At 32.3% G+C, this 26,936-nt stretch overlaps 1 protein-coding gene and 1 long non-coding RNA gene across 6 annotated transcripts; one reads left to right on the forward strand and one right to left on the reverse strand.

The window, feature by feature from the left end:
• The first annotated feature begins 372 nt into the window (after positions 1-372).
• On the forward strand, positions 373-4,096 carry LOC127149900 (uncharacterized). 5 transcript variants are annotated; one of them, XR_007821762.1, is made up of 4 exons: positions 373-800; positions 1,667-1,789; positions 1,957-2,636; positions 3,447-4,096. It is a non-coding gene; the product is annotated as an uncharacterized LOC127149900 (long non-coding RNA). The 5 variants fall into 5 exon arrangements; XR_007821763.1 differs by adding an exon at positions 3,012-3,062 and having other exon boundaries at positions 1,667-2,636; positions 3,447-3,887; XR_007821760.1 differs by having other exon boundaries at positions 1,667-2,636.
• A 790-nt stretch (positions 4,097-4,886) lies between these two features.
• Positions 4,887-26,663, reverse strand: LOC127149748 (exopolygalacturonase-like). The gene is made up of 6 exons (XM_051085617.1): positions 26,540-26,663; positions 26,056-26,376; positions 6,824-6,879; positions 6,040-6,330; positions 5,234-5,752; positions 4,887-5,111 (listed from the first exon to the last, which is right to left on the reverse strand). Exons 1-6 carry the CDS (start codon positions 26,661-26,663, stop codon positions 4,887-4,889), a joined length of 1,536 nt encoding a protein of 511 aa, XP_050941574.1.
• Positions 26,664-26,936: the final 273 nt, after the last annotated feature.

Genomic DNA, 26,936 nt, shown 5'->3' on the forward strand with positions numbered 1-26,936 from the left:
TCCTAACTTTTAATTAACTTTTTTCCCCCAAATTTCTCCTTCTCCCCCAATCTTCCGTCTGTCGCATGGTAATATGAAAAGCCCTAACTTGTTCGACATCGTCTCTTCCGTCTGCGTGTTGTTCATCGTCGCTCGCAAGTCGCTGCTGCCTCTTTTGTCTGCGTGTCGTTTCGTCGTTGCTCGTGTTCATCGTCGCTTGTTGCACGTTCTGTTCATGGTCGCTCGCAAGCCACCTCCGCACGTTCTGCTCCGTCTGCGCAGGTTCGTTGTTATTGTTATTATTATTATTATTATTATTATTATTATTATTATTATTATTATTATTAATATTAATATTATTATTTCACTTTTTAAAAACCTAAAAATAAAAAAAAATAAAGGGGGTCTTCTTCTTCTTCGTAGTGCAGCAGCCCTCCACCTTCTTCTTCTTCCTCACAAACTCCCGCTGTACAACCCCATCTCTTCCATCCTTCTTCTCTAATCATGCGCCACCCATCTTAGATCTTTATAGTCGACACCGATCGCCCTCACAAGCCGTCACATTTCTGCCAGCCGTCGTCCAACCTTCATTGCGTCTCCCCATCCTTGAAGCCCAATCGTCCGTCCGCAACATTGAAGTCGTTGCTATTCGACCAGCCTTCTCCGTCGCATGCAAATCCCAGCCGTACGCCGCCACATCCCTCCTCCGTGTTTAGTAAAAGATTCATTATTTTTCTTTATCTTACCAGGAATGAGTTGGATGAGCAAACCCCTCTGACGGGCTTGCCTTGTTTCACATTTTCCCTTTCAATTCATGTCAAGTACGAAATCTCCTCCCCTCCACATGTTTTTCTCCAGTTTATCAACATTACATGAACTAAAATTAGAATTTTTCTTACATTTCATATCTGATTGACTCATCAAGAAACACATAAACACAAGGAAAACTTTGTCGAGTACTTCTTATGATCTAAAATGTAGCCTCTTTAGTCTGTATAATCTTTAATTTGCTACTAATCTTCTGCCAGTAGTTGTGCATTTGGGATTAGGCATTCCCATGGTTGCTACTTGCAAGCTTAATGACTGTAAAATTAATATATTTGAAGTGCAGAACAAATGTGGAATGATGAATTAGTGGCATAAGAATGAGATATGTATATGAATGATATAGTTCATGTAGATAGTTGATGAAACATAGCCCAACTTTTTTGTGGTATTAGAAACAACCTTTGACCAATTTCAGCTAGAAGTAAGGTGGACCTTATCTTATTGCTTAGGCTATTTTTCTTAAAATAAATTCAATGAGTGCATGATGACAGAAGATGGTTCATATTGATTTGGATGTTATAAGTAAATATATTGATGATTTCAGAAATATTACAATTCAGTACCTTAAAAGAGTGACTTGAAGAAAGATGATTTGTACTTTGGCTTGAAGTTTTCATTGCTCTTTTTAGTTATGAGCCGAGAGTTTAAACAAGAAATAATTTCAGTTTTAAGACTTCAGACCTCTTGGTAACCAAGAGGATGAGGATATAACATACACACTCCGAGACTATGAAACTTTTTCTAGAGTGTAATATTCATAGTCTCATATCAGCGAGGACTGAAGTCTTTTTTAGGAACTTCTTGATTTGGGCATTTCATGTCAATGTTAAATTATTGTATGTTATAATGATTATGGCAGGGAGTAGGAAGAAATTTTCCATCCTTTTGTATGAGCCATCTCGATCCAACTTCGGTATTTCTTCTCATACCTAATTTGTTAGTCTCAATGTATATGAGAACTTCACATAACAAGTAGCCATAGGTATGCTGCAAAACCCGTGTTCTCACTTTGTGTTCCACTTAATTATATCCAGTGTTTCTTCCTACAAAAATGTGGTCAATTTTTGGATGTTGTAATGCTTCATTCAATGTTGTTAATTATGTTACTCATGTTTGAATGATCTTTTTGTTTTGTGGTTCTTTTTTCAGTGCATTATCATTGACTATTTAACAGGACTGATCGAATCTTTGTTGCCTTATGGTGCTTGGTCTTGAATAAATTCTTTTTCAAGAAGTTGTTCAAGGGAAGGGTTGAGAAAGGTGAAAAATTAATTATGGAAGATCTATTCCTTAGTCAAACTTTAAGTTTTGTAATATGTATTTTCTACTTGATTTGGGCTGAGGAAATGAGTGCTTTTGTCTTACTTAAAAGAGGTATGAAGGTGGCTGGGACATTGCCAATCGAAATTACTAGGCTGTAAGTTTTGTTAACATAATTTTGTTTTACTATTTATGATTGGCATACTTTTTCGAATTCTGCTATTCAATACAATTTCTTGTAATTAGTTTTTGTTGTATGCTAGGAAGATATATCATTTGGAGTGGTTAGAAAATCTTTGGAGCGTCGTAATACAGTGTGCATTGAAATACAACGTATAACTTTGCCCTAAATTTATGTTATTGGGTTTTAGCGTTTTAGTTGAATTTAATTAGGTTTTTGGATTCATGGGTTTGGATAGAATGCTTCTTGGGGTAATGGGACATTCCTTCATGTATTCTTTATATTCCTTCCTCTAATGATTGATGATATTTCTTCTATATAAGAAGATTGTGAAGAAGCACGCTCACCATTTGTGAAGAAGTACAAGACTGTCATACACTCTGGTGAGGTATGTCTTTCAATTTCTCAAACAATGAAGTATAAAACATATGAAAACATGATATAGTGAAGCTCATCTTCATATAAGAAATCTATTCCTGTGAACATTATGCAATTTCTCAAGCTTTTTAATATATTTAGTTGTTGATTCTTGATATTAATAGGATTCTTGATATTAATACAACTTTGTTGATTTTCTTAAGTTTATAGCTTGCTAGTTTTTCAAGTTTGTAGCTTAGTTTTAGCTTGAATTGGGCTTCACATTTATGAAAATATATGATCACTTGTTTGAAGATAAGTTCTTTTGCTTTGAGTATTTTTGTATTTTGGTGCAACACAATCATCCTAAATTCTTTTGTAATTATATGTGTTATTGGAGTTTTAGGAGGATCATATTCGTCAATAACACAGTAGCTTGCGTGGAACATGTAATTAAGTACGCTCTCTTAGTTATTGGATCTATCTTTATATTCTTCACTCTTGGTATATATTATATTTAAAGAATATTTTTAATGATTTAGTCTTGCAAACCTTTGCATGTTGGTTGTAAAGGACAATATTGGCAAGTTCCTTGTTTATATATATTTCTTTAAGTTTATAAACTTATGCGTCATAATAATGCTCTTTAAGCACGTCAAGATTGTTCATTTGATCCTTCTAAGAGTATGGAACTTGTCAATTTGTCTAGGTTTGGTCTTGCTACAACAATGGAGGATTTCTAGAGGGTCAAAGTTGAACATTGAAACTATCGAAACATCCTTTATGTTTTTTTTAATACTTAAATTTTTAGTCCAATATCTTTTCTTTTTGTTTTTGCTAGGTTGACAAAGGTCTTAACAAGGCAAAAGGGAATCTTATGGCATTCTATAAGATATGTACTCAATCATGTTATGGTTGAATAGGCAAATGATTTTATTTTTACCCATAAGTTGTTTCATTTCATGTTTTGGTTTTTAGGCACAGTATAATATTGATCAAGCATTGCAAAAAGATACTTCCTTTAGAAGATGGGTGGGTTATGAGATCATGTTATTTTTAGTTGTTTTTAGTATGCACATTTGATCATGAAGTGTTTTGAAGTGTGTATGTAATTTAGCTTAGTTTGTGGGCTGAATTTAGCTAAGTTTAGAAGTTATTATTCTTGAAGTGTGTGTGTACTGTTCTATGTTGTTGAAGTGTGTTGTTCATCATGAAGTGAATGTGATGTGTTTATGTGGGTGAATATGTTGTCTTGTTGAATCATTTTTTTTTCCTTTTCTTTTCTTATTAGGTTTTGCCACAATCCATTAAAGCAATGAAGATATATTTACGCCAATTAGTTGATGTATAGACTTTTTTGTAGGTTTGGTAGAATTTTTTTTGTTTAAATGTAGTTATTTAAATAGTTTGTTCGTACCAAAACACATTTGTACCAACAATTAAAGCAACATTACAAAGTGTGTTTCTTTCTATTAAAGCGTTCACCATTTTTCCATATGTGATTGTATTGGTCTGTAATGACAGGGTGACAAGAAATACAGGATTCAATAAGAAAGGGTTGTTGAAAACAGTGACTAAAAACACAACCATGACATTTAAATTGAAAAATAAAATTATTGACAATTAATTAAAGTCATGGTAAGAAAATTGATGACAGTTAAAAAGTGTCATAAATGATAAATAATGACATTTAATACCAGTCATAGAATATTAACAATGACAGTTATCCTCCATCATAAAATGTAAACTATGATAGTTATAAGCTGTCATAAAATATAAACAATGACAGTTATGAACTGTCATCGAAAATAAATAATGACAGTTATACTTTGTTATAAAACATAGACTGTGATAGTTATTAACTGTTATCGTAAATAAATAGTGACTGTTATAACATGTCATAAAATATTTCATTCGTGACAGTTATTATATGTCATGGAAACCACATTTCGTGACAGTTTTATACAACTGTCATAAAATACTCTCCATGACTGCCGCATCAATGACTGCAAAAAACTGTCACGAAAACCTTTAATGACAGCATTTAATTGTCATTGTAGGTCCTTTTTCTACTAGGTGTGCAACATAAAAAAAACCATATTTAATGAAACCACTTTTATGTGTGTAACATGGAAGCAAGCCAATCAAACAACGTACAAACAATCAACAATCGTTTTGATGGGGAACTACTTCTTATTAAATTAGTTTCTAAAATTCCTCTTCTCCATTCATCCTCTCTGTAGTGTGGAAGAAAAGAAAAAAAGGAACACAAAGTAATTAATTAAAGGCAAGAGGGAGGTAATTGTTGGCCAAAAGTAGAACCCTTAACATTATGACAAATGGAAGTTGATTGGCCACCACCATTGAAAGTAAGGTTAATGTCTTGTAACACTATGCCTTGACATGGAAGAACTTGGCTGCATTCGAAATCTACTGCCACTTGTGTATTTGAACTCCCCCTTATGCCTTCATATCTCACATCTTCAATCTGCACCTTTGATTTACTCTGCCAACCATAAAAACCATAATCTTTTGCTTTAGAATCAATATGTTACATTCGTTGTATTACCATTTTTATTATTTGCTATAACCCTAATTAATGCTCTTAAATTATCTTATATACTATACCATATCATTTGGACCACAAGAGTCTGGACAATAACTTTGATCGATGATGATAGGATTTTTGACGTTGTTCATTTGGAGATTGACAAATGTGACCTTGCTAACCATGCTGGAATACGAAGACGACCATGATTTGATCCTCGCACCGTTGGTTGTGCCAACAAATGTGGAGTCTCTTACCGTGACTTCGAAGACATTTTCTTCGTTTGGGTACTTTCCAAGGCTACCAATGCTGATTCCATGACCAGGACCACAATAAACGTTAGTTATGTTGATGGATTTGCTTCCAGGGCCCAATGAGATGCAATCATCTCCAGTACCGATTGTCGAATGCATGATGTTTATACCACTTGACGATGAAATGTGGATTCCATCTGTGTTGGGACTGTCTCCTGGAGCTACCACTGTTATATGATCAAACGTGACATCTCGAGATCCATGCACAGCGAAATGGAAGAGTTTGCTATCATAGGAGCTTATGTTCTTGATACTTGCAGTGTTGATATTATTGAGTTTCATAGACTACATAGGATAATCAGACCATTATATATTGCATTTAAAATAAATGAGAAAGATGATCGCAAAATCTAGTTTAAAGTCAACAAAAACAAATACCGATTTTTTTCCAAATAAAGAAAATCAACTCTCAAAGTCTCAAACCCAAAATCCAAGTATTGAGAGCAACAATTTAATTCTCTAAAATTATATAGTTGAATAGAAATTTGAGATAGAATGCTGTATAGAAACAAAAGTAAATGTAATATAGGTAAACTGTTAGAGAAAAATGAAACAGAAAGATGGAACCTTACGATAGGACGGTTAGCGGAGTGGGAGGGCCAAGCAGAAGAACCACTGCCGGTCAAGCGACCCAAACCATCGATGAACAAGTTGTTGACATTTTGGATACTAAGCCAATAGTCGCCGGTAGCAAATTGCTTATCAGAGGGAGCCAACAGTTCGCCATCAAGCTGTATACGAATAACGCCATGGCATGGACCTTGAAGCAACAATGGCAAAACCAAAAACCTTCCTTGTGCTGGTATTAAAACAACACCACCTCCATTATTTTCACAAGCTCCACTCCATGCACTACTTAATGCCTATTATTTATACAAACAAATCAACTAATGCCATTTGATAGAATTTGAAAATTTACTTTATTTTATAGATATTTTAAACAATTTTACCGTTTATAATTAATTCTCCAAATATATATACACACGTAAGACCATATTTAAGAATCCAATAAGGTTTAGCTTTTATTCCAGGACTCCTAATAATAGAGTAACCATGGTTTTTCTTAAAGAAAAATTAATTATACTTACAAATAACTATTGGATGTCAAATAAAATTAGAAACCAACAAGAAACACACACATATATACACACACTTCTCCTTTTGTTTCTCAAAAACTAAAAAACAAGAACTACCTCTATAAAACAATTTTTTTCTATCATTAATTTGTAAATTAATAAAAGATATATGATATAAATATTTAAAACAAGAAGATAAACATTCTTTTAAATTAGAAAGCTATTTGATTTGAATTTTAAAGTACATGCAGTTTTATATTGAAAATAAAAAATTTTTTACCTTACTATTATCTGTTTTTCCATCAGGTTTGGCACCAAAGTGTATAATATCGAACACTTTAGATTGAGCATTACAATATTTAAAAATGCAGAGTAATAATATTATAATGGGCATTAAAGAATTCAAACCCATTTTTCAAAAAAAAAATATCTCTCTCAAAAATTATATTGTTGATTTTTGGTCTCATTGTTTTTCATATTTATAAGTGAATTTTAACAACCAAAACTGGAATAACTCTCAAAACTGAGTTGTTTTATTCTTTTATAGGTTCATCTATTTTATTAGGAAATCTCTATAATGATTTTTATTCATAAACCATGACATTTTTACATCAATCAGAATCTACCCTTCTGAAAAGAAAATTTTGGTCTTGCCTTTCCTCAATTTATTTTGTTTTTCTTTACTTTATTTTTTAACATAATTGTGAGATCGGAGATCAAATCGATGAAAAATGGTGGTTTGTAGTTTATATTCAATGAAATACATCTACAATTTCATTTGGTTTGCAACATATTCATCTAAGGTTATACATATATAGTACAAAATTTTCTTTTCATCATATCGTTACTACTGACCCTTATCATTTTACACACTTTCTTTTAGGGCATGAAACGATAATGTAAGTGTTGTCCTCAAATCGGCCCACGGTTAAGATTTGTAGAAGAGTGGCACATATTTAATTCTATTCTATAATATTCATAGACAATGGTATATCTTAAAAAGGAGTTAAAAATGGTATATGTTCTTTTTATAGAAAAGATCAAAACATTAAATTTCATTCCCAACTTAATCATTGTGTTGTTAGCTGTGAATTGGATTATGTTTTATGTTTTTTCTATATAAGATATCAAGGTTGGTCATAACTTATAATAAAGTTAGTGTTTGGAATAAGATTATGGTTTATATTTGAGGTTAATTTTTTTTTTATTTGGACAGAAATTAGTTAACGCCGTGACAAAGGAAAAAAGAATGAGAGAGACAAATAATGAACCCGTAACAAATAGTAAATAAAGTTTTTGAATGAAGAATCGTAAAAAATAACAAATTTAATAAAATATGTACGATATATAACAAAATTTATTTTGAATTCTATTAATGATAAATATTGATATGTTTCTATCAGTAATATTTATTTTGTAAGTATTTTAGTTTATTTTACTATATTTGAAAATGCCTCTTTTCTAAATGTATTTACTACTCTTTTTTAATACGAAAATTGTGGGAATAAGAGATCGAATGTCTCACATATCACTAGCCGTTGAACTAAACTCACTTTTAGTAGTATTTACTGTACTTAATTGTAGGTTATAAATAGTTGTACTCCAACTTGATGTGATCTATAATATATGTAAACTTCCCCCCTCTCCTATTTGGCAGTGCCCCTTGGTGGCAATCCAAATTCTAAGCTTTTTTGGCGACACATTGAAGATAAGATTCAAAAGAAGCTCAACAATTGGAAGTACGCGCACATTTCCAAAGGAGGTAAACTTACTCTAATAAAATCTTCCCTCAGCAGTTTTACCCATCAATCAGCTCTCTGTTTTTCAAGCTCCCTCTTCTACGTGCAAAAATATAGAAAAATTATGGAGAAAATTTCTATGGAAAGACAGCAGCGGGTTAAAAGGATCACATTTAGTCAATTGGACAAAAGTTACAAAGCCGAAAGAGGAAGGAGGACTGGGTATTCCAAAGCTTCAAGAGACTAATCAAGCCCTCCTAACAAAATGGCTCTGGAGATTCTATATGGAACCTACTGCCCTTTGGAGGAAACTAATTCAATCTAAGTACAAAGGTGAGCACATTGGAGACATTCCTTCCAACGGCCCTTTTAGTTCCTCCAAAGCTCCGTGGAGATCTATCATAAAAGTTATTGAGTGGTTAAAAAACAACCAAAATTGGGAAATAAACAATGGAGACCAAATTTCTTTCTAGCATTCTAATTTGAATCAAGAAGGTTGTCTCTCTATCGCTTTTCCTAGGCTTTTTGCTCTTTCCCTCGACAAAGAAGTTTCAATCAAAGAAGCGTGGAACACAAACAAAAATTCTTGGTCCATTAATTTCAGAAGATAGCTGAATGATAGAGAAAGATGCATTTGGGCTAAAATTAAGGAGAATCTTCCTATACCAAGGGTCAATAGAGGATTGAGTAAGCCTACCTAGATTCCTGAAACCAACAAGATATTCTCCGTCACCTCCACAAAAAGGGTCATTTCGAGTCAGTACGAACAAGTCCCTATAGATCCTCAAGCTAAGCTTTTAAATAATATCTGGAAAACCAGCATCCCTATGAAGATCAAGTTCTTCATGTGGTCCCTGATTCACAAAGGGGTCAATACAATGGAGGTTATCCAAAGAAGAATGCCAAATACTCTTCTCCAAACAAATTGGTGTGTTCTTTGCAACAAGGAAAACGAAACCGGCCCTCACCTATTTCTCCGTTGCAGTGCAGCAGAGCCCCTCTGGAATTCGCTCCAACGGATCCTTAATTTATCCTTCGCCCCGGACAGTTTGGACGCCCTCTTCTCCTTCATCCTCTCTCTTAAATACTCCATATCAAAACACAAGGTTTTTTTTTTGGATTATTGCCATTCTTTGGAGTATTTGGTATGAGAGAAACAATAGATTTTTTGGTATTTTTAGCTATCAAAAATCTATTTTAAACTTATGGGAAGAGTGTAGAAATCTCGTATGCAACTGGTGCAGTAGAGATCCTTTTTTTAAAAGCTATTCGGCTGCAACAATTGCTTTAAATCTCAACGCTTTTGGTAATTAACTCTCGGGCTTTTCTCTAGCCCTTTTTTAATAAATTTGCTGTGCTAGGTTCAATTTTAGGCTTCTATCGGAAGTCCTAACCTTCCGACTTATGCCATTTCTCTTAAAAAAATGTGAAAATGGCCCCCTACGTTTTTAAGTGAACGTTCAACATATGTGTTTCAATGTGTTTGTTGTCTTCAAATCTATATTTGAAATTTGTAAATGAAATTTATAATAAAGTGTAAATTTTTTTAATAATTGTAGTATTTTATATTACATTCGATTCTTTTTCATTAAATTAAAAAATATATAATATAGTAGGTTATAACTTGAACAACAAATTTTTTAAATTATTAGATGTTAGATTTATTTTAAATATAATATTATTATTAATGTGGTCCAATTGCATTATATGCTATTTATCTTTTCGGACCTATTATTTTATTAGGCCTATTAGATTAAAAGATAATGCTCTAATTAAACACTATGATTGGTTCTTTCACTGCCTCATTAAGTAGTTTTTTCTTCCCATCAAAAAACCTAAATTAAGTTTTAAAAAATTCAAGCGAGAAAAACACAATTTCTCAATAAGATTATTCATTGATCAAAGTATGTTGTTCTTTAACTAAATTTAATTTGTAAAATTGTCTAATTCAAAGATCTTGACACTTATTGTTATATAGAATATTAGGGTTTTATTGTATAATCATAAATTAAATGTGTTATTAGAGCCAAGTTGAGAACTTGTGATTTTACCTGGATGATTAATATTTTTTTAATGTTTCTCCTGCATGTTTTCTTAAATTTAAAGAAGTTTCCAACCTTGTAAAATTTCATTGATAATTGAAATTTTAATAAAATCGATAAAGTTTGTATCTTTGATCGGGAAGGTTTAATCATCAATTTCAAATGAGTTTATTTATGATTGTTGGAAGAACGGAAAGAAATTTAACCTGCCACAATGGCCTAAGTTAAATTAATATAGTAATCAATAATTAAAAGAACTAAAATCTATTTTTAAGAATTAAAATTTAGATTTTAATTTGAAAATGAGGGACTATATTTAGTACATACACATTTAATTTATGTTTAAATTGATGATCATGTATTAATTATATCCACTTATCCTAGTGACTAAATTACGTTTAAATTGGATGAGAGTTTTGATAACATTATTTGCAATATTAATATTTTTGCAAATTTTGAGATTAAAATCACTTGGAAATTATGTTATTTGATATCTATATGTTAGGAATAATTTGTTAGTCACCATAATGACCAAATTAGTATGTTATATAGATATCAAATTAGACTTAATAAGGAATCTTTTATTTTAAAAATTGAAGAAATAAGTTTTAGAAATCGAAGAAAAATCTTTTATTTTCTTATTAAGAAAAAGAAAAATCTTTTATCTCATCATGGAAAATCTTTTACATTCTTATTATGAAAAAGAAAATTAAAATATAAAAAGGAAGATAAAGATATTATCAAGAGATAATTTACCCAAAATAATCACACTATCAAAATTAGGGCCGGTTTTCCAAAATTCAATTTTTTTTGGATCTAAAGTTATCCCAGATTTAATTACGTTCTTAATTACTACATTAATGTTACTAATTTTTTCATGATTGAGTTTCTTAAATTTAAAATATAATAAATTATGCTTGTTTAAATTTCATAAAGTTTGGTACAATGAATTATGTTTTATTGTCATTTTACGTTATGTTTAAATGACAAATAATTTAAAGCATGTATTTGTTTGTAATTATTTGATATCTATAGTATAAATAATTTGTTAGTTACCAAAGTGACCAAATTAGTAAGTCTTGTAGATATTCCATTGATAGTGTTTTGCAAATTAAGGAAATAATTATTTGTGATTATTTTAATATGATATCTATATTATGAATAATTTGTCAGTCACCAAAATGACCAAATTAGCAAGTTCAATAGATATCAAATTAAGGTTAAACTCAATTACTCATATTTATGTGATGATGATGAATCATATGATATTATGAAACATAAAGATATTATTATGAGTATATATTGATTTTCATTGTTATAAAACATTTAAATTGCTCAAAGGTAATTAGTAGCTTTATAATTTTGAATCTTATGGTGGTTAATTAGAATTGTTTTATCATAATATCTATGTTATGAACAGTTTGTTAGTCACAAAAGTGACCAAATTGGTAAATCTTTAGATATCAAATTAAAGTTGATTCAATAACTCATATTCATGTGATGCTAATAAATGAGATGATATTATGAAACATTAATGATTTGTCTTGAGTGTATTGATTTTCGTTATTATAAAACATTTAATTTGTCCAAAGGTAATTAATAGTTTTATAATTTTGAATTTTATTGTGATTAATTGAGGTTTTTGGTTAGGTATTATTAATATCTCCAAAGATAACTAATGTATCTAATTTGGACATTTAAATTACCAATTATATGAAACTAAATCTAGCATCAGTTAAGTATAAATATCGTACATTGTTGTGCCTTCCAAAGAACTTCAGTGTATAAGTTAATGATTATTTAATATTATCTGAATATATATTGTATCTTTATGTTTATTTCTCAAAGCAATAATGTATAAGCATATCTATTTTGTAATTGCATCATCTGCTCCCGTTTTTATTAATTCGCATGTTATATCTATAATCAAGTATAATGGACTCAATTTCTCTAATTGGTGCAAACAAATCCGATTCCATCTAGGAGTTTTAGATCTTGATTATTTAACACTCTTAAGTGAGAAACCTGCTACACTTACTTTAGCTTCTAGCAGTGATGAGGATAGATCTTTTTATAATACTTGGGAAAGATCAAATAGATTGAGCCTAATGTTTATGTGAATGATTGTAGTAAACAATATCAAGTCCACAATTACATATTGAAAATGCCAAAGCTTTTATAAAATTTATGAAAAATATGAAGAGAAAGCACATTGTTTTGACCCATTTGCTAAATTCATAGAAAGTCATAGTATATGTGCTTAATACACAATACTAGGAATACTACAACAAAATGGTGTTGCAAAAAAATGTAATATCGTACATTAATGAATGTAGTTAGAAGCATGTTAACTAATTTGTCTTTACCTATGTCCTTGTGAATGTATGCATTAAGAATCGCTTAATATTTATTTACTATTTAATATTTATTAAACATGGTTCCTAGTAAGTCAGTTCTAAAGACATCTTTTGAATTGTGGACAGTAAGGAAACCTAGTTTAAGGCACCTGCATGTTTGGGGTTGTGAAGCAGAGGTAAGAATTTATAATCCTCATGAAAGGAAACTGTATTCAAAACCAACCAGTGGTTTCTTCATTGGTTATCCAAAAAAATCAAAAGGGTGTAGATTTTTTTGTTCTAACCACAATATGTGAATAGTTGAAACTAGAAATGTAAGATTCATTGAGAATAACGTAATTAGTGGGAGTTTGGAACCATGTAAAGTGAAAATTCAAGAAGTTAGGGTGGAAATTCAAGAAGTTAGGGTGAAAATTCATTCATCTATAACTTATTTTCAAGTTGTTGTTCTTGTAGTTTTTGACTCTACTAATAATCCACAAGAAGAACAAATTAATGGTCAAACACCACATAATGATGTTATACAAATGAACCTGTAACTGAGGGACCACAAGAAATAGAATTAAGAAGATTTGTAAGATAAAAGAAGATCAACAATTTTTTTATGATTATGTGGTTTATTTGCATTAGTTGGAATTTGACTCAAGTATTAATAATGATCTAGTTTTGTTTTCACAAGCCATTAAAGAAGGAAATCTTATCAAATGGTTAGATGCCATGAAAGAAGAGTTAAAATTAATGAATGATAATGAAGTCTAGGACCTTGTGGAATTGCCTAAAGAAAAGTAAAAGAGTTGGGTGTAAATGGGTCTTTAAGACAAAACTTGACTCAAATGGCAGTATTGAACGACATAAGGCTAGACTTGTTGGCAAATGTTATACTCAGAAATATGACATTGACTACAAAAAGACATTTTCTCTTATCTCGTAAAAGGACTCATTAAGAATTATTATGACTTTAGTAGCTCATTATAATTTAGAGTTTCATCAAATTAATGTAAAAACTACCTTTCTAAATGGGAATTTAGATGAAGAAATATTTATGGATCAACCAGAAGGTTTTATGGTAGAAGGAAAGGAACATATGGTGTGTAAATTAAAGAGGTCAATATATGGATTTAAACAAGCTTCCAAACAATGATAACTTAAGTGCAATGATACCATCATATCTTTTGGTTTTAAAGAAAACATCGTTGATCGATGTATATACCTAAGAATCAGTGGGAGTAAGTTTAATTATAATCCTTGTTCTATATGCTTACTTACAAGAGATCTGATCATCTTGAGGTGATTGGATATTTAGATTCAGATTTTGTCGGATGCATGGATATATAAAAATCCACTTTTTGCTATATGTTCCTATTAGCTGAAGAAGCAATTTCATGAAAAAGTGTGAAGCAACGTATTGTAGCATACTTTGAGACTATAATTCATGTTTTATGGCTGTAGAACTTTATCTCAGGACTTGAAATTGTCGATAATATTTTCAAGCTACTGAGAGTTTATTGTGATAATTTTGCAGTTTTCTTCTGAAAGAAAAATGACAAGTATTCTAAAGGTTCTAAACGTATGAAATTAAAATACTTTGTCGTTAAAAAAGAAGTTCAGAAACAAATAGTGTCAATCAAACACATTAGCATTAAACTTATGATTGCATATCTACTATCTAAATGATTGCTTCCATAGACATTTAATGATCATGTTAAACATGTGGGCACTAGTAGATATCATTATTGAAATCATGATTATGTTATTTGACAGTTTGAGCTCATTTGTTTATTGTTTCTGATTTTATCTTATGGCTCTGTTCTTATGATTAGTATATGCATAAATGATTTATGTAAACCAAACAAGACATCGTCTTTGATAAAGACAGTTATTGTTGGACCATTATTGATTATCTTTATTATAGATCATGATAATAGAAGAACTATTTCAATGATACATGGAAAGGAGTATGTTAATAAAATGATGTATGACCACAATGATTCTTTAATAGTTTCTTTGACTTGACATGATATGTTATGAAGTTTAATTTTGCGCATTATGTTTATGAACGTATATGGTAAATAATGTTGATGGACCAAGTTGGAGAATGTTAGATTTATTTTAAATATAATAATATTATTAATGTGGCCCAATTGCATTATATGCTATTTATCTATTTTAGGCCTATTATTTTGTTAGGTCCATTAAGTTAAAAGATAATGCCTTAATTAAACTGGGTGGTGTCTATAAATAGAACCTTAGGGATTAATCCTCTCACTACCTCATTAAGTAGTTTATTCTTCACATCAAAAAACCGAAATTAAGTTCTAAAGGTAGGCCAAGTGAGAGAAACATAATTCCTCAACAAGATTATTCATGGATCAAGGTATGTTGTTTTTTTTAACTAAATTTAATTTGTAAAATCATCTAGTTCAAAGATCTTGACACTTATTGTTATATTGTTATATACAATGTTAGGATTTTATTGTATAATCATGAAACTAAAGTTCACACATTAGAGGTATACATAGTCAGATTGGATTGAGTTGAGGTGTTTTTTAGACTAACCCGAAAATTCGGGTTGGTTGGATTAACAACCCAAATCCTAAAAAAACTCTCCAACCCAACCCAATTCCTAAAAATTTAAGTTATGTTGGGTTGATCAGTTGTCAAGTTATAACTTTTTTTTCTTTTTATTATAATTATGTAAGTTTATCGATAACACATGATTTACTAAAACCTCATTAAACTCGAATATAAAGTACCAAATATCTATGATATTTAATACAAATTTTAATAACAAAGACAAATACCATAACAACTCTAAAAGAAAAATTATTAAAAATTCACAAACTAATGAATAAAATATAGTTAAACTTATATATATATATAAATTTCTTTTCAACCAAACCTGCAATCCAATCCAATTAACTTGACAAAAGTCCAATAGAAAACTAAGAGATAACTTTAGAAATAGACAAAAGGCGACAAGAACAAGAAAAATAGCAAAAGCTAGGTGTGCCAATTTATTAAATTATATTAATCATGAATCTACCCCTGGTTATATGATAATTCATAGATTCAAAGTACAATGTATTTTAATGGCTCCAACGTGAGGCACACAATCGCAGATTTCACAAAGACGGTATATTAACAAACAAACTTCAACTTTAGTAAATCTTAATTAAATCTCGAATTTTGTTGTCGAACGAGATTGCAGTAACCTCCCCTATAATAATGGCAAATATATGTACAAGATTCTCTGTTTTGTTATATTTTAAACCATTTATTAACAATATCGTAATTATAATTAAATAATACATAATATATATTTGTAATAACAATTTGGAATTATATTTTAAATTAGATTCCTTAAATTCAGCGTAACTTACGTTTATTAATATTTTTTTATTACTTTTTATTTTTTTTAAAAAACCTATTTTGGTGGCGGTTATATATATTTTTAAAAAATAAATAAAAAAAATATATATTAAAATCTATATGCATAATACATTCATTATTTTCAAATTTTATATCTATTTTTGAAAAATGTTCTGAAAATGTTTATTTTTTATATTATATATTGAAATATCAGTATTTATTTTATTTTCTTTTAAGATTCTAAATTTCGAAAAATGTGTATTTTTAAAATTTATAAACTTTATGTTATTTGTTTAACATTTTTTGTCGATTAATTACAATCTCTTTAGAGTACATCGTTTAGCATTAGTTTTTGAAGACAATAGTAGAATTATAACAAACAAGTTTTTGTTATGGCTTTACAACGAGTAAAGACTATTTTGGATGGTAGATGGATTGAATATCCCCAGTATCTTACTTATCGTGTTGTTGAGGTATATGTTCCATTTTCATCTTTGTTTCAAGGATTTGTAGAATGTATTCAAAGTAGACTTTTTCCGCCTTCAAATCTTTCCATGTCTTGTTTGACTGTTTATTAGGGATAACTGCAACAATTCAAATCTTTCCATGTCTCGTTTGAACTCCATTAGGGGTCATTACAAGAAATCGAGGGATTTTCGATGCACAAAATGACATCGAAAGAAGGAATGTTGGGACAGACGCTTGTTCCCGATGTTGTTTTACTTACGTCGGAACACCGCAAAAACATTATTAATATTACCTTGTCCCGACGTTTTACGAAGAGCGTCAGAAAACAAGAAGACATTTTTGACGTCTGGGTCTAGGGCATCGGGAATAGTTCATAATTAAAATAAATATATAACGTATCCCAACATCCCATGCATGGCATCGAAAATGGTGACACCTGTTTCCGACGGTTCTCGTTCGACGTCGGAAATGGGTAACATATTTTCCGATGGTCTGCATGAGGCGTAAGAAAGAATTCGAACATTAATTATATTCAGAGTAGGATTCCTGATGGTCCATGCATGACGTTAAGGGTGTTCAAAAAACCTATAACCCAACTAATCCAAATTATCCAACCCAAATCATAAGGGTTGGGTTGGGTTAAATTTTGTGTTGGGTTGGTTTGAATTAGAAAATCAGAGAAAAAAGAAGTTGAGTCGGGTTGCTAGGTTGTCAAAGTAAGGGGTCGGGTTGACCTAGTCCAACCAGATTATGTATAATATATATATATATATATATATATATATATATATATAAACTTAAAACCTAAAAGTAAACCTTCTCTTGGAATATCCTTTACTACACATAATTGGTGTATCATAGAGAGTCAGTTAGCTTTAGAGGTATAGAAAACTTTGATGAAGGAACTAGTAGTAGCCCTTTTGATGATGGAACTAGTAGTAGGCAGTTTCACGAAGAAGATGATATGTTTGGTATGTTGAATGGTTTACAAGCCTCGATTGAACAGGAAGAGGAAACAGAGAAAGGTCGTTTGGAGGATGAAATGCCAAGGAATATTAGGATAGATATAGAGGAAGATACAACAAACATGTTTAAGGACTTATTGAATGAAGCACATAATGAGTTGTACACCGATTGTTCTGAATTTTCCTCTTCGAATTTTTTAGTTAAGTTGATGCATGTGAAGGTTCTAAACGGTTGGAGTAACAAGTCCTTCGACATGTTATTAGAACTCTTAAGAGCAGTGTTTCCAATGTGTAATAGTACTATCCCTAGTTCATTTTATGAAGCAAAATAAAAACTTCGTGACTTGGAGTTGGGATACGAGACTATTCACACGTGCAAGTACGACTATGTATTGTATTGGAAAGAGTTTGTTCATTTGAAACATTTTTCTACATGTGGCGAGGCTTGGTACAAGGTTAATCATAATAGAGGAAAAAAATTCTACATAAGGTATTGTGCCACTTTCCTTTGGTACCGAGATTACAACGCTTGCTTTTATCGCAGGAAGGATTTGTTGACATGAGATGACATAAGGATAAAAGTGTTGAAACAGATGATGTGTTGAGACATCTAGCTGATGTGGAGGGATGGAAGCCCTTTGATTGTGAATTTCCTGATTTTGCTTCTGATTCACGGAACGTGCGTTTGGGGTTAGCTTTAAATGAGTTTAATCCATTTGGTCATATAAGTACCTCATACAGTATGTGGCCTGTTGTGTTACTTCCTTACAATTTGCCATCATGAAAATGCATGAAAGAGATGAATTTCTTCATGTCACTACTCATACCTGATCGTAGATCTCCTGGTAGGAAAATCGATATGTATCTCCAACCATTGATTGAGGAAAACGAAGTCCTTATCCCTTATTCTTAGAAAGAACCCTTAAGATTAGAAATAACTTGACTCCAAATGATAAGGATCAAGGAATTTGAGAAGCTCATTGAATAAGGAATTATCCCTTATTTATGTCCCTTCAAATTGGGAATAAAGAGACTCAAAATGTAAGGATTAAAGAATTTAAGAAGCTTATTGGATAAAGACTGATTTTGCCACTATTAAGGAGTCGTTCGAATTAGAAAGAACTCGACTCCAAATGATAAGGATACAAAGGTTAGGACTTGAAAGCGAAGTCCTTATCACTTATTCTTAAAGGAGTCCTTAGATTAATAGAAGAGAAATTGAGAAGCTCATTGAATAAAGAGGAGTATAATTATATGAAAGAGTTATGGAATTTCGGGGTGCGTAAGTATGACTCTCTTATAGGTCAATTCTTTTAGCTACATGCAACCTTGTTATGGACGATTAATGACTTTCCAGCTTATGATGACCTATCAGGGTAGAGTACCAAAAGGGTATCAGACATGTCCCATACGCGTGGGTGATAGATCGTCGTCCGGGATACGAGATAGAATATCCTTCATGTGATATTGATGCTATTTTTCAAAGAACCACATGTGCGTAGAAGTAGGCTACACGATGGAAAGGTAGAGCATAGGACTTCTCCAGTGGTGATGAATGGACATAAAATTTTAGAATAGCTAGATTAGTTGGAGTTTCTAGTTATGAGTAAACATTCTTCAGAAAAGGATAAGAAAAAAAAAAGAGAACTCTTAATTTTACGAAGAGAAGCATTTTTTGAACTTTTTTAATGGTTGAGACTACTGTTACATCACAAACTTGACGTAATGCACATTGTAAAGAAAGTTTGTGACAATTTGGTTGGCACGTTGTTGAATATTGAAGCGAAAACCAAGGATACCACGAATACTCGGTTGGACCTACAAGACTAAAGAAGAGAAATGAGTTATACCTTATAAAAGTTGGTAACCGATTGGTTAAGTCACACGCGAGCTACACGTTGACTAGCAACGAACGAGTTGAGTTTTGCAAGTTCCTGAAATCAGTTAAGTTTTCCGATGGATTTGTTTCCAATATATTGTGATGTGTGAATGAAAGAGAGAGGAAAATATCAGGTCGCAAAACACACGATTGTCATGTTTTATTGCATCAACTGCTACCTATTGGTATTTGAGCATTCTTATCAAAAAACGTGTACAGTCCTATTATCGAACTATGTAATTTTTTTGTCACTTATATGCCAGATGATAAGAGTAAGTGATTTGGACAGATTACAAGCAGACATCATAATCATATTTTGTAAGTTGGGAAGAATATTTTCACCTACCTTTTTTGGCGTTTTGGTACACCTAGCCATTCACTTACCATACGAAACTAAGGTTATAGTTGGATGTATTCCATTGAAAGAAATCTGGGCATTTTGAAACAGTATGTTAGAAACAAAGCACGTTTTGAGGGGTCCATTGAAGAAGTGTATGTGATAAGTGAATCGAACACCTTTTGTTCGCGTTACCTAAGTGGTATAAAGACTCGATTCACAAGAGATGAGCAAAATGATGATACCATTCTAGAGAACGAGTTAATTGGTGAGTTTGAAATTTTCAAGAAAAAATTACGACCCTTAGGTGCGTCAAGTCTTCGTACTCTAGAACAGAAAGAGAAACGCCTCTTCCATTGGTACATACTCAACATAATGCAGAAAAAGTATCGGAGTATTGCAAGTAAGCATTCCTTATCTTCATATTTCTTAGGTATAGTTGTTGAGTACTTGTTATATACGTTGTTGTTACACAAAGTAAACTCATAATCATCCTCGTCAGAAAACATTTGAGGCTAATACGTCAACAAGCTCAAAATGCTACTGATTTGTACAAAAGACATCAACGGGGATTCTTTTAATGGTTTCGAGCACAGGTATATATATAGCAAGTTTTCATGTGACATGTATGCCTTAACATATTTAAGCATGTGAATGTGGATAATCATTGTCACATTGATTCCAGGTTATAGAACTACATGAATTTGAAAATCTATCAAACGATTTCTTCTCACTTGCGATGTGACCATCATTTGACATTCGTTGTTACAATGGATGCATCGTGGGTGGGTTGAGATTTCACACGTCAGAACCTGATTTCCGACGCACTACACAAACAGTGGAGTGATGGTAATTGGTGAAAGCAATGCAAGTGGAAGTGGCGAGAATAATTTCTACAGTGTTCTGAACGAAGCGTTGCACGTTTAATATCCGCTGGGAAGAAATGTCTGGCTATTTAAGTATCGATGATATGACACAGATGTCAACAAAAGTCAAAGAACACACGTTGAATTAGGATACAAATCTTTCAACACGTCTCGTTTTTTGTTCCCCAAGGAACGTGTAATTCTTGCGATACAAGCACATCAAGTTTTTTTACCAAGATGATCCAAAAAATGGTAACAATTGGAAAGTGCATATGGGACGTGCTAGAAGTCAACGATGTTGACAATGAGCACCTGAATGCACTAGAAATCGTTGTCAGCCATCGAGTGGATGAGCAGATAGAGGATGACACTTTGTGCAGAACTGACGTTGATCCCACAATCGTTTAAAGACCGGTTGTGTGTCATTTCACTGACGACTTCATCGACGATGTGGATGAACATTTGTACATGTAAGCGGAACAAGCGACGACGACGAATAATAGTCATGAACCACGTACCCACATATTTATGTAATTTTTATATTTCAATTCTAGTTATGTATTCATATTTGTTTATTGAATGTTTGTTTTCTATGTCCACGAGCAGTATATCGTTATTCCTGAGCGGTTTCGACGAGACGAATGTCACATTCCTTGAGTTTGCAGAAGATTTAGATAACTTTACGGGAGGTTTGTCGTCGGTGGACGAAAATTCGAGTGAGTCTAATAATGATATACATTTTAACTTAGGATTATTTCAACTTTTTTTCCAACATTATATGTTCTTATAATTTATTGAACAGGTACTTCTCAACCATCTGCGACTCCGACTCCTAGGGGACGTGCGTATTCTCGACTCTTAAAGTTGGAGCGCTACGTTGTAGCCAATGGATGAATTCTGATGATGATCGCCCGTAGCGCGGAAAATCCTATTTCCTCATATGCTGTTTACTTTAGCCAGGCGATAGGCATGTGTGTGGGAAAGACATTTCCCATCCATTGCCTTAAGTGAGTGGACGTAGACAGAGAATGCATCAAGGTCTTCAAGGTCGACCTACAGGTACGTCCACTACACATTTCTGTTTTCATTTGAAACATATTTAAGTTAACCAAGCTAATGTGTTGTTTTTGTAATGTGTAGCGGTTTTTTGTAGTTGATTTCAATGGTCGAGCAATGAATAGGTTCATTGAGCATCAGATGCTCAGCACCTTTAAAGAGTTTAAGGGCGACTGTCATAGACACTTCAAAAAGTACAACGACTTTGAGAAGGCTCGTGCCAACCCACCACACCTATTGATGGAATGTGATGAGGATTGACACTACCTTTATGACCACTACATGAGCCGTGCATTCTAGGTGAGCAACTGAACCCTTTGTCATGGTTAATTATGATTTCAACTTTTAATATGTATAAGACATAAAACAATATAATTGTTTTCATGTAGGAGCAATCATGGACGAACAAGGCTACTAGACTGAAGCAGCCTTACAATCATAGCATCAGGTCAAAGTCGTTTCTACAATGACAACACGAGCTTGTTGAGCAAAAAGGGGAGTTGGTCGACCGTGTGAGGTTATTTCGATAAACACACATTCGAGATGAGACGTTCTGTCACAAGCTGCGGAGGATACAAATGTAAGTTATCCAAGCAACACTTCTGCTCTTATTTGTCATCTTTAATATATAATATATTGTTTACTTACTAAGATAGTTTCTAAATTTGTTGCATAATCAAATGCTAGAAGTCCAGTCCCAGCCTATCCTAGAGGGTACTCAGTCACTCACTAGGGACGAGATATACGAGACGATGTTGGGTAGACGATTGGACTACTCAAAAGGTCGTGGTTGGGGACCCATGCCCAAGGCCCGCAAGACAACTAGTGCGAGCAGTTTCACGACCTCATGTCTGCAGTCTACAGTATAGCTCCAATCATAGGCTAAGCTTGATCAAGCTATGCAACAGATTGAACTAACAGACAAGAAATCACGATTCCTTAGCTTCAGAAATGGAACGAATGCGGAAGATCATAGAAGACATGAGTCAGACACAACAAGGACCATCACATGATCCTTAGCTTTGCGGTACGTATATATGTTTCCATTATTCTTAAGTTCTTTAAATGACAATATACAGTGTAGAACCTTTTGTATATGTACTAAACTTAGCCACTTTTGTATCATTGTAAGACCTACAAAAGTTATTAGGAGACGTACGTTATTTTGTTATGAACTTTGTTACATTTTTTGAACTTCTTTATATTATGAACATTTAATTTTTTTTTTGCTGAATTTGTGTTTGTATTTCGTAATTTACTAATTTATTTTGAATTTTCTTTAATTGAATTGAAAATGAATGCGAATATTTCAGGAAGTAAATCTTACAGGAAAATATTTCAAAAAAAGAATAAAAGATTACATATTTAAAATATTCCTGATGCAATACATACATCGGAAATATGGTGCAAACGTCAGGTTGGGGATGGTTATTACCGACACATAGCTTACATCAAAATTGTGGATGTCGAAGATGCCTTGTTGGCGACGCGTCGAAGACGTTGGAAGAAGATTATTCCCAACGCCTTGTTGGTGACACATCGAAGACGTCAGGAATCTGTCTCTCGACGTGTTTCTTCTAACGATCGTCCCGACATCCCTTTATGCATCGAAAATTCAGTTTCCGACGACTTTGCCACTTTCACCGACGTATTTATGTGTTAGGAGTCTCCTCACTTCTTGTAGTGGTACAACAAGAACCACCACATGATCCCTAGCTTTGCAGTATGTATATATGTTTCCATTATCATAAGTTCTTGAAATGACATTATTCAATGATGATATGCATATGTATTAAACTTAGGCACCTTTGTATCATTGTAGGACCCGCGGTGTAGTATGGCGTACGAGACTTATTAGGAGACGTACGTTATTTTGTACTGCTTTTTGTGCACTTTTTTTTGGAACGATTACTATTTTTTATTTGTATTATGAACTTTGTTAAAAAATTTAACTTCTTTATATTATGAACATTTACTATTTTTCATTACGCAATCATATTTAATTTTTTGTTCAATTTGATATTGTATTTTGTAATTTACCAATTTACTTTGAATTACGATGAATTACGAAAATCAATGGGAAATAGGAAAATATTACAGAAAAAGGAATGTGAATATTATAGAAAAATATTTCAGAAAAAAAATAAAAAAAATATAAACTATTTCTCGACGCACTACATACATTGGGAATATGGTCGAATGTTACGTCGAAGGTGGTTATTTCTGATGCATGGCTGACGTCAGAGGTACGAACATCGGGGATAGTTATTTTCAATGTATAGATGATGGCAGACATGTAGACGTCGGGGATGACTTGTTTTCGATGCATGGAAGACGTCGGTAACATTGTCGTCATGAGACATATATTCTTGATGCCATGTTGGTGACCCATCGAGAATCTCTCTCCTGACTCATTGCTTTCAACGGTTTTCCTGACGTCTCTTCCTGCAGCGGAAACTTAATTCTTGACGTTATTTACACTTTTGCCGACGTTTTTCTGCGTCGGGAGTGGCTCAACTTCTGATAGTGGGTACTCCAGAGGTCACATATGCTAGGTTGTCAGCAGTCACAAATCTTTCGTGCACGAGTTGAAGAAAATATGAAACAACTACCCAAATTTTGTTTTGAATTTAGAGTTTTGATGGAGATGAATTTCTGCTTTTGGAAGAAAATTAGGATTTTGATAGGTTTTAATTGATTTGATTGTGTTGATAGGAAACAATTAAGAGATATATGTTTTTTGGAAGTTTGAGTCAATCATGAGGTATTTGTGGTTTGTGGAATAATTGTATATGGGATGCTAGTTTTTTCACTAGATTAGGACATTTAAGACATTGTTGAGTTATTCTTCGATTAGGGCATTTAAGACATTGTTGAACTTTTTTACTAGATTAGGGCATTTTCATATATTCTTCGATTTTGCTATTTTATCAATTTAAATTAAACTTTGCTATTTATTCAAAGTAAACCTTCGATTTTGCTATTCTTCTAGTTAGCCTAAAAAATAATTAGTATGTTAGATATTATGTTATTTGGATTAGATTTATTTCCTTATCTAAATTATGATTTAATATATTAATTAAGGTACGCACGTTTTCTTCTCTTACATTTATAGTACATAGATAGATAGATAGATAGATAGATAGATATATCCCTATTATAAACCATGTGTCTTAGTATTATAGACATTTAACGTTCAAATAAAGCTACCTCCTTCATCCCTGTGTTAAGTATACACTCTTAGTGGTAGTCTCTCTACACTGTTAGTGTTCAATAGAGAACTTTACGATGGATTACTTTGGAGAGAATTCCATGAAAGTAGAATTTTTTTAGATTTTCTTAATTTCTTAACTTATTTATTTATTTATATATTAGATTTTATTATTTTAATATTATATTTTCTCGATTTACGGATTTTGGTTGTGCCAGCTCATTTTTTGGAACAATTCCTATTATTTTCGATGTCTCTCCATTTTTCTCCCTCTAAATTTTAACAATAACACACTAACTTATTTTTAATACTATTGTTTTTGGGAAAAACTATACTAATAATTTAAGTAGGAGAATCAAGTTATTACCCAAATATATGATAAACCTCTATATATATTAATAAAAAGCTAGAGAAATTTAATTTTCAAATTTCATCTCATGTTCAAAATTATGTGTGAAATTACTTAAATTGGTAGAATTATTCAACAAAACTAGCACAATGAATGAACATGTATCACATCTGAATGGAAGGGACTTAAAAAAAATGAAAGTAAGGTTAATTAAGAAAGACTTAAAAAGAATTAAAAGTTACTACCTCTAGCAACGGATGTACTTTACTTTCCAGTAGCTCGTTCATAGAAACTCTAAAGTTCATTATGTTGGGTGACCTATTAGAAATTTTTTTAGGATGCATGTGAGTGAGGACGAAGCATGCAAGGACTTGTATTGATTTGTAAGGACGATTTTCACTCTCATAAGCATTTAAGATAAGTGTCATTTCTTCGATTAATGTTGTTTAGCACTATGCCTTGGCATGGGAAAACTTTGGCTGCATACGAAAGTTACTGCTTGTTTGATACTTGAACTTCATCTTATGTCTTCATATTTGACTTCTTTAATTTGTACTCTTAATTTACTCGACAACCACGCACATTTTTTTTTTTAGAGAATCAACTTTTATTTGTTAGTAATCAAACAAATTTTAAAGAAATTGATGCATACATTCCACTTTAGTTTGATGGCAAGCATCATGGGGGCAATAGTTTTTGGTCGATGATGATGGGATTATTGACATAATATGCATTTCGAGGTTAAAAAATGCAGTGTTGCTAACCACACACTTTGATATGATGATGACATGTTTTGATCCTAACGCCATTTGGCGTGCCGATGAAGTTGTTGTCTCTTATTTTGATCTTATAGACGTCTGCTTCTTTTGGATACTTTTTGAGACTGCCAATGCTGATCCATGGCCAGAACTGCAGTGGACATTAGTTATGTTAATATTATGGCTTCCAGGCCCAATGGAGATGCAATCGTGATCTCCAGTGGCAATAATCAACCAGTTTTGGATGGTGACACCTATGGAAGATATGCTAATGTGGATACCACCGTTTGTGATGGGATTGTTTGGTGGTGCAATTACTGTAACGTGATCAAACACAATGTTATTGCTTCCATTCAATTCAAAATGCCAGGATTTGCTATTAAAGGATTTTATGTTTCTAATATCCTTGCAATGTTGACTCCTTGGAGTACCACATTCTGCACGAAATCAAACATTTATGTTACAACAAATATGTTTAGGAGTGCATCTAAAATCTAAAACAAACAACAAAGGATAAAATTGACTTTTGACGGTGAGGGCATGAGCCTTTAGAGCAAGTGTTGCAAGGCAAAGCAGTTTGACCTCAACTGACCGAGCGACCTTGATCGTGGATGGCTAAGTTGCTAACACGAAAGATTCCGAGCCAATAGTAAGCAAAGACGAAAGCCTTGTCGGGGGAAGCCAAAAGGTCGCCATCAATTTGAAGTTGAATGAAGCTCCCCATTGCTGGTACTAAAACCACACCACCTCCATTACTTGCACATGCTGCACTCCATGCATGCCATACTCAAAGCCTACAAATTAAAGCAAATACTCAAAAACCACCTTCAATTATTTCCATGTTTTGTTCTTACGTTGAATTTGTATTCAATAGCTCATCCAACCATTACAAATGATCTAATAAATATCTCAACTTTTAATAATATTGTGCAAATTAAATTTGAAGATCTACTGAAAGTAAGGTACTGTTAAATTTTCACCGACATGTTTTTTTTCC

This window comes from Cucumis melo, chromosome 6 (assembly GCF_025177605.1).
Source record: "Cucumis melo cultivar AY chromosome 6, USDA_Cmelo_AY_1.0, whole genome shotgun sequence".
Classification (NCBI taxonomy): Eukaryota; Viridiplantae; Streptophyta; class Magnoliopsida; order Cucurbitales; family Cucurbitaceae; genus Cucumis; species Cucumis melo.